Source organism: Cimex lectularius, unplaced genomic scaffold (genome assembly GCF_000648675.2).
Source record: "Cimex lectularius strain Harlan isolate CLEC.00 unplaced genomic scaffold, Clec_2.1 scaffold46, whole genome shotgun sequence".
In the NCBI taxonomy this organism is placed as follows: Eukaryota; Metazoa; Arthropoda; class Insecta; order Hemiptera; family Cimicidae; genus Cimex; species Cimex lectularius.
Window position 1 is genome coordinate 345721 of NW_019392654.1, and position 9531 is coordinate 355251.

General features: G+C 33.3%; 1 protein-coding gene across 1 annotated transcript; it reads left to right on the top strand.

The window, feature by feature from the left end:
• On the top strand, positions 1 to 6765 carry LOC106672906 (influenza virus NS1A-binding protein). The gene is made up of 9 exons (XM_014404709.2): positions 1 to 360; positions 2496 to 2841; positions 3024 to 3195; positions 3256 to 3549; positions 3617 to 3740; positions 4265 to 4501; positions 5564 to 6109; positions 6175 to 6345; positions 6436 to 6765. The coding sequence occupies exons 1-9, from the start codon at positions 333 to 335 to the stop codon at positions 6534 to 6536; spliced, it is 2019 nt and encodes a 672-aa protein (XP_014260195.1). The 5' UTR covers positions 1 to 332; the 3' UTR covers positions 6537 to 6765.
• Positions 6766 to 9531: the final 2766 nt, after the last annotated feature.

Genomic DNA, 9531 nt, shown 5'->3' on the forward strand with positions numbered 1-9531 from the left:
TTAAATTTAAGTAATGATACGAATAGGTAATTTTTTTGTAATTTAAAAAATTGACCATTCCTTGTACGGATAATAAATTGTTTTGAAAAAAGGAGCGTCCTATTTGGGAAATTGTAACAGTTGGCATCAATGTGCCGGATCGATGGACTGTAGCCCGTACCGTGCCGTATTTTGCCATTTCGGTGTCGAGAATTCGTGTTTTCAACTTTTCCTCGGTTATAAATCGTTTTATCGGCGTAAAGTGATTTTGGAACGTTTTTCCATATACTTGTTGACCGACGGCTGTTAAAAAAAAGAAATGTCCTTTTCGTCGAATTAGAAATATACTGGCCATGGGGACGAACGGATATTCCGACTCAGGTGATTTAAAACTGATTTACACTTATTTCTTTTAAAATTGATTTCAATCCTACGATTACGGTCCGGAGCTATGCAGAATTGTCGCTAATTATTATTATAAAGATTATAATGTCATCGTTTCGTTAAATTACAAATTAATAAAACACAAATGCAGTTTTTCCCCCTCGTGGCAATCGATTTGTTCCGTTTCCCAATTTTGTTCATTCCAATTTGTTTTAAATTATAGCCAGTCAAGTATCAGCCAAAATTTCTCTTTTAAAAACTCATTTACTCTGTCGTTTTGCTAATTTGTCCGTCCTTGGAATTACCTAATTGCCATTTTGTTTTGGGAGACGCCCCTCCGCAATTGCATGTTTTGGGGCGGCCCTCAGTAACACACCATTCCGTGTTGCGCCTTAATACATTTAAAAAAAATATATATAAAAGTAAAGAAAGGTGTTTTCTATTTTTTTTTCTTGTAAATGTGCATAGTCAAAACGTGATAAAGTGGTTGAATGTGGGTAATGGAAATTTTCTTGAAAAAATTGGGTGGTATGAACAACTGATTATCATATAAAACCCCACCGTCGAATCGATATTTTAAAATATAATACGCATGAAGTTAGATAAATAATTATGTTAACGACTTGAATTAATTATTTGCTTATTATCTGTCCAATATTTGAAACTCTTGAAATGAACTAGTTTTTAACCAGTCCCAGTCAAAGGCACCATCGAATCGATGTTTTAAAATATAAAACGTGGTTGAAGTTAAGAAAACAAATAATTACTAATTATAGATATGTCATGTATTAATTATTTATTATCAAACCAATATCTGAAACTTGGAAATTAATTAGCTTTTTTTTCATGCCGTCAAAACACCATAGAATCGATATTTTGAAATAAAAAACGGCTGAAGTTTAGATAACATAATTAGTTACTAATTATAATTAGTTTTTATTCAGGCTCTCAAAGACACAATTGAAAAGATATTTTAAAACATAAAACATGTCAATTAATTTTATTTTTTAAAATCTAAGGTCTTGGTTAAAATGAAAATGTTAATGTCGCCAGCGGGATTCGAACCCGCGACCTTCGGCTTCGGCCCAATATGTCGCCGCTGTTACCACTTGAGCTATCGTGACTAATATATAAACATAAACGGATTAATATAAAACAATGGCTGAAGTTTAGATAACAAGTAATTAATTACTAATTATAGAAACGTCATGTATTAATTATTTAATTATTATCAATCCAATATTTGCAACTTATGAAAATTAATTAATTTTCATCTGTGCTGTAAAAGAACCAAAAAGAAGAAAGAAAAGCTCAATACGCCGATGCTTTAACCACTTGGGCTATTTGTCTTATAAACATATATGGTTTAATATAAAACGCGGTTCAAGTTTAGATAACGAATAATTAATTATAGAAACATTATGTATTAATTATTTATTTATTATCACTCCAATATTTGAAACTCTTGAAAATAAATGATTTTTTAATTAGGCCCAGACAAAGACACCATCAAATCGATATTTGAAAATATAAAACATGGTTGAAGTTTAGAAAACAAATAATTAATTACTAATTATGTTAAAAGTCATCCATAACTCTGACTATATTTGATGTAAATATGACTTAATAAAATATACTCAAAGACAAATAAACTGGACTCTCATATCTTGTTTTTTATTTCAAACTAGGTATATGTGTAAATTATTATCGTTGTATTACATCATACCAATTGCGTTTAGTATGCTATTAAGAACAAAATCAGGCAATAGTTAAATTTATTGTATTACTAAATGGCTTTGAATGAAGTATTATATATTATATTAATATATATTAATTATATAATATTTATAAGAATAAAAAATATTTAGGGAATTAGGGAGAATTCTTATGTTACAAACTTATATGCCTTTGAGAGTAAAATGATTGCAATGGATATCTTGATTCTTTTATAAATGTTGTTTGTTCTCTAGTTTCATTTTCTATTGGAATAATAATATCAAATGAAAAGATTAATAATTTGATGTTTTAAGATAATTTTACATGACCAATGTTATAATATAATATGTTCATTTATTGTGTAGTTATAAAACAAACTATAAAACATTTTTGTATCTTTTTGAATTGATTTTCAGGGGAGCTTGAAGATGAGGCTGTAGCCCGCCCCAAGGAGGCCACCCTTGTCTATGAAGACTCAAAGAATGCTTCCTCCATCCTTCATTCGCTGAACATGATGAGGAAGAACACAACTTTCTGTGATGTTGTTCTCCATGTGGACCATGTAGGAATACCGGCACATAAAGCGGTTCTAAGTGCTGCTTCACCGCACCTCATGCAGATATTCACAGCTGATGATGAACGGTCACCAAAGCAGAATGTTGTCAACTTTAAGCTTAACGGCATATTTGAGAAGGTGGCCTTGGAGAAACTGGTTGATTATGCTTATACATCTAGGCTTGAACTGAGTCCTCATCAAGTTAGGTAATATTATCATCTAATTGAATCATGAGACATAAAATGTGTTTATATAAATAAAACAGGAAAATTTTGGATTTATTTATTCATCATGGCTATACATTGATAACGGATGTAATACTTTTTATTTTTAACAGTGGATGATTTTTATTATATAAAATATATATTTCATTTGCTTTATCTGTTAGATCTGTATTCATCGCTGCTACGCATCTTAAGATGGAGCGAGTGGCAAATGAGTGTGCTTCATACCTTGTTAAAAACCTCAATGTAGACACTTGCATAGAAATAAGAGGCCTTCCAGGGATATCTAAGGAAAAGGATTTCCTTAGTCAAGTTGATGCTTATATCAATACCAATGTAAGTTTCACTAATTAGTATTTATATCGTTTGAACCGTTCAGTCATATTTGTCAATTAGTTTGCAGACATCAGCAAATCTCCTGTGTTTTTGGCATTGCCTTGCCTCCAAGTAGAAGTTTTAAGTCAGACAAGAAGTGAGATGTCACTCGTCGATTGTGATTCTGCTGCAAGGCTGGTGCTCGATTGGTTGCGCGTTTGTGAACTTGGAGCTGAACAACTTACAGAAAAGACACATATGCTATACCTTGCACTTGATAACACACTGAAGGATTGTGTTGACCTGCCATCCGGTGAAATGGGTGACACTCAGATCGTCCAGGATTACAAGAAACTTTCAAAAAACATGACTAAGGTGGGCACTCTTTTCTTGTCTCATTCCTCTTTTTGTAGACTTCTCTAAAATATCAGTTTTCATGTAGAAACGTGCTAAGGCTGTGGCCCCAGCCAAACCGAGGGTAATCGTTTACTCGAGGAACATTTCGGACTCGTCAGACGAGGACGTTGGCCATGATGACAAAGTTATCGCCTCAACGCCCGTATCTAGTCAGTAAAAAATCTACAGATAGAAATTCATCTTACTATAATTTTTTTTCTATTCCACTTTCACGTTATTTTTAATTTATTTATACTATGCTTATTTCATTTTATAAGCATCAGTTTTATTGTTGTTGCAAATCTGATTAATAGGTATTTTAGGTAATGTACATGAAAGATTTAACTATCTTATATGCAGTAAATATAAAAAATAATAAGTAAAAAAAATACTATTTTCCTTTTGTTTGTTATCGAGTTATTCACTCTCTAGTTAATTATCCAATGTTAGAACACCTGTTCTTTTAATTATACATAAAAGGAGGGGACAAAAAATCATATTGTAAGATGAATATTGTAGAGCTTAATTGTCATTACTCAAATTTCAGTTTAAAAATTTATTGAGGTCATATTATCCGTTTCCTTATTTATTTTGTATGTATAACCCCCTTTTATACTTTTAAATTTCATTGTTTTATAATTTTATTATATTAGAATGTATCATTCTTTAATGGATGTGTGTTTTGCAATTTTAGAGCACACTTTCCTTGGTTTGATCTCTCTGAAAAGTAGAGTGTTTTCGCTCTCTATACTTCTCAGACTCAACCCACCCACAGATGGAGGGGGGCAACAAGCTTTTATGGAAATAGATGCAACACAAGATGAAGAAGATCCCGGTGCCGGGACTCCAACTTATTGTGCACTAGCAAGTATGGCGTCTGTCAAGTGTGCTGCTGGCTGTGCTAATCTCAATGAGCGACTCCTCGTATGCGGTATGTTATTTTAATCATGATGACCAATTTCAATCATGTCAATTAAAAACAGCAGTGTGATTTTATATTAATTCAGTGTATTAAAAAAAAAAAAAAAATACTGGGGCGTCAGTGGCCACAACGGTTAAGGTGTTGACTCAGCGCTCATCACTGGAAGGTAGAGGTCCCAAGTTTGAATCCAGCAACCCTGCATTCTTCCCCAATATACTTACAAATGAGCTTTTTTTCAAAAACACAGGCACCCTGAGGGTTTTAAAGCCTCATAGTTAATTGAAATACTTATTATAAATATTTATTAAGACCTTTTCGTTTTAAGAGTTTGCAAGATTATGGATTGTTCATGATAGAAAAAAGAGAAAATTAACCTTTCATTAATTCACTACTTTTGTGGTCCGCTTGACCAATTAATATATGACAATTAATTAAGGTTTTTAGTTGAGATGAAAAAAAGTCAATGACACGAGTGGGATTCGAACCCACGATCTTCGGCTAGATACGCCGCTGCTCTACCACTTGAGCTATCGTGACCTCGATCCACTCAGACATCAACTTCCTATCTCAACCCCACCTTATGAGTTTTCCCTCCTTTTGCCATTTTTCAAATGTTGTGTAATCAATGGGGTGTGAAAAATGGCAAAAGGAGGGAAAACTCATAAGGTGGGGTTGAGATAGGAAGTTGATGTCCGAGTGGATCGAGGTCACGATAGCTCAAGTGGTAGAGCAGCGGCATATCTAGCCGAAGGTCGTGGGTTCGAATCCCGCTCGTGCCATTGACTTTTTTTCATCTCAACTAAAAACCTTAATTAATTAACCTTTAATGTTTTGTATATTTACGAGGATGCACTATTAGACCCAAAGGTTCATTTTATAAATTTCCATTTCCTATCGTTATTGAAATTTATTCGTAAAAAAATTAGTCTCAAATCTTCCTAATCATGATTTATGTGACGCATCGGTTAGGTTAGGTGTTCGATAGATCATCTGGAATATTTTTAGTGCAAAAATATATTAACTTTTAATAAACTGCAATATTTAATTATTACTAAGTATTTCAATTTTCAGGAGGTTATGATCGTGGTGAATGTTTACGCTCCACTGAAATATATCTCCCAATAACAAATGAATGGAAGGACCTTTCACCGATGCTCGAACCTCGAGGACGATTCAACATTGCTGTAGTAAATGGCCTAGCATATGCAATAGGTGGTTGCAACGGCACAAACGAGCTCAGTGGTGTAGAGATATACTCTGAGCAAGAAAATAAATGGGAACGCATTTCATCGTTACCTTTACCTCGCAGTCACACTGCTGTTGCATCACTCGACGGCCTTATTTATTGTATCGGAGGTTTCAACGACCAGGTCGGTATCAAGCAGTGTGACCTATTCGATCCCAAGACACGAACCTGGACAGAAATAGAGCCTTTGCACACTGGGAGATATCAGGCAGCTGCTTGCGGGTTTATGGGAAAGGTGTGGGTTGTCGGAGGCTGCGATGGCTGGAGCTACTTGGGATCGGTTGAGGTATATGATCCGGTAACTAAAGAATGGTCTTATGCAGGGCATCTCGCCACCCCTCGTCGAGGTCCGGGGCTTCAAGTATTTCAAGGTTGATACCCCCTTTTATCTATTTAATGCATTTTCTTTTTTATAAGATTAGTTTTTTTCTCCCAGGAAAGCTATATTGCGTAGGTGGATGGGATGGGACACACTCTCTGTCATCTACTGAGGTCTATGATCCAGAAACAAAAAGCTGGACACCCGGTCCAAGTATGACCACAGCCAGATCCAATCTGGGGCTGGCAGTTGCTGGTTCTAAGCTTTATGCTGTTGGTGGTTTTTCAAGTAAGTTAACTATTTTTCTAATAATATTTTTCGAGTAAATATATTTATATATATATTTTTTTTAAAATATTTTTTTAAATTTAATTTTAGATAAGACATTCCTAAATTCAATAGAAGTCTTGGCAACTGGGGATGACCAAGAGTGGACAACGTTTTGCCTCAAATCAGCCACTGACCAAGTACTTGATTGAACTATGAACCGTGCAATAAAAAAAGATAATTAACATTTTTGAAGATACTAAATTAAATTTGTTATGTTATAATTACTGATAAATTATTATACCCAATTTGAAAGTAGAATGATAAGAATTAAGGGTTTATCAGGGGAAAACACTTTTCATTTAGTTTTTAAATAAAATACACTTACTTAAACCACAGACAATTGTTATGCATTTATGTACAGAAAGAAATTGAAAAAAAGGGAACAGAGAAATCTTTTATTTTTATTGTTTTTATATATATATTTTGAAAATACAAAATTTTATGTAAATTGTGTATGGACAATTATAATTGGATTTAAAAAAAAGGACAAATTTATGTATAAAAATATATTGAAATAAAATTGTATATCACTGCACATTGCTCGACTTATTTTGTATATTTTGCACAGGAGGAGGACTTCATTGAACGTAACTTTGTACATGCGCATTTTTCTACTTCCTAGTTTGTCCTTTATAAACAATCATGATTTTGTAGATGGTTGTCTCTGACGATTGCTGCATTATTGCTTAGAATCGCTGGTTTGCTCTGCTAGACACATTTCACCATTCTCAGTGGTTGTGCATCCCATTTTTCTGCTTCTGGCATGTCGGTACATTATAAAAGAAATGCAGAATTACAAACTATTCGTGACATGAAGATATGTCTGACAGGGAATTCAGCAAGGATGATTGGAGACGATTGATTTATATTTCATTAATTTCTACTTTTGCTATTATTATTTTATTACTATTTAATTATGTATATAAAGTAGAGTTCCTTTATAGCAATGCCAGGTATAGCGAAGTTTGGGTTTTTATATCACCCTTTGTTATGTGGGGAACACACGTGATGCAACGCTACCCGACGCCTTGTCTCGTTTTGGTAGGGTGTGCACATCTATTCGATGTCAAGTGCACACCATGTACACTACACAGCGTGTATCACAATAATCAGTATCACAATCACAACACCTCTTTTGTTGTTTTAATGCACTATTTTGAACAAAACCTTGTAATAAATTGTTAGCTAAATTTTATGACAACCATGTAATATGTTAGTTAAATTTAATCGTTTTAAGATTATGATAAATTTATTCTGGTGTTTTGATAAATTTTCTGCCTTATGGAAAATTGGACTTTGGATTCGTGTTGGGTAGCGTTGCATAATATTGCTTCGGGTAAATGTGTTCCCCACTTTAATTAATACAGTTTCATTGAACTTCCTGTTTTATCAACTGTACAAAAATGATTATTTGGATATAATCATGTGTGACGCAGTCTGGTGTGATGTAGGTTTTAGAAAAACATTTTCTTTATTGTGCCAACGTTTCTATCTTTATTGAAATCATCTTCAGGGCCTGGGATTTATAAACATTGTGTGGTGATTAGTGACCGTTAATCGATAATTATTCAGAAATCGTGAGACGTGGTCTGGTATGATGTAGGTTTCAGAAAAACATTTTCTTTATCTTTAATTGTGCCATTCTTGCGTGTCGTGTTGAGAGTGCCTGGCAAAAATTATTTATGTTTAAAAAACAATTCCATGTGGGTTTTTTTTAAAACGGTAAATTCATTATTCGGAGATCGTGAGATGCAGTCTGGTGTGATTTTTTTTCCTTTTAAATCTAAAATTTTCTAGCATTGTATAAATTCACTTTTCCACATCCTAAATGTATTTGTTAAATGTAAAGAATGTTTGTAAATCCCAGGCCCTGAAGATGATCTCAATAAAGATCAAAACGTTGGCACGATAAAGAAAATGTTTTTCTGAAACCTACATCACACCAGACCGCATCTCATGAGTTCTGAATAATTATTTATTAACATTGTTTAAATTATACAAATAGATGTAGGATGTGAAAAAAGTGAATTTATACAATGCTAGAAATTTTAGACTCAACCAAAGTTCAGACCATATCTCACGGTCACCAAATAATCATTATTATAAAATGTAAAGTAAGAACGACTGAATGTAAGAATTCTTTTTGTAAGAAATACTGAAAGAGGCTAAGCTAAGCTGGCAAAAAATGCAGAGAAAGTTTCCAAACTAAAAATTCTGAAAAACAGTTCAGAAACAAAAACAAAAGAGAAAAAAAGTATCTTTATGCCTATTGAATATTATAATAATATTTAATTACAACGTGATAACCAAACTGCTGTGCATTACAAAAATTTTATATAAAAAATATTGCTTTTTAAATATTACTGCCAATGTAAAATTGCCTCTCGGGTAGTAGTGGTGGATACAACCAATCACATCCTTCTGCTTTTTTGCTGCAATTGTGTATTTTATATTATGGCCAGAGAAAAAAGTATTCATTCATTTTTAAATTTTTGCTATAAAGTGCTTAATCACTTTCTATTTATCATCATCATCATCAACTGTGCATTGATCTCATGTATGTTAGTACTTTTTCAACAATTGATATGCAGTAGGTCTACTAAAATCAGGAGGGGGTTATGGATATTGTTATAACGTTTGAAAGCTCAATAAATAATGAACTTCTCGTGAAGTTTGACCATCTCTAGGATTAAACATAAGGGCATACTAATTATACATAATTTCTTAAAAATCATTATTTCTTAAAAACCAAATTTTGTGGTATTTTCAATTTGAGCATTTATTAAGGTTCTTAATTAAAAAAAAAGAAAATTATTGTCACGACTCAAGAGATCGCGTGACACGGGAACCGTGGATGTGGGGGCGTGTCCCCCCCTTTTTCAGCGGGAAAGGAGACTCCGCCGCAAATTGGCCAATTAGCGTTAGATGCGCCAAGGACATTGTCGGAGAAAGACCTGCTGCGGAGGAGACCCAGTTGAGTGCAGGGTAATAAAAATAAAACAAATCAAGGCATACTTTGAAAATATTTGTTTCTTACAATTGTAATAATTTCATTTCTAACAATATAGAATTACTTTTAGTTTTAACATTTTAATTAAAATCCCTAAATCCGTAATTTTCGTGTACCGTACCTTCTTTTCCACC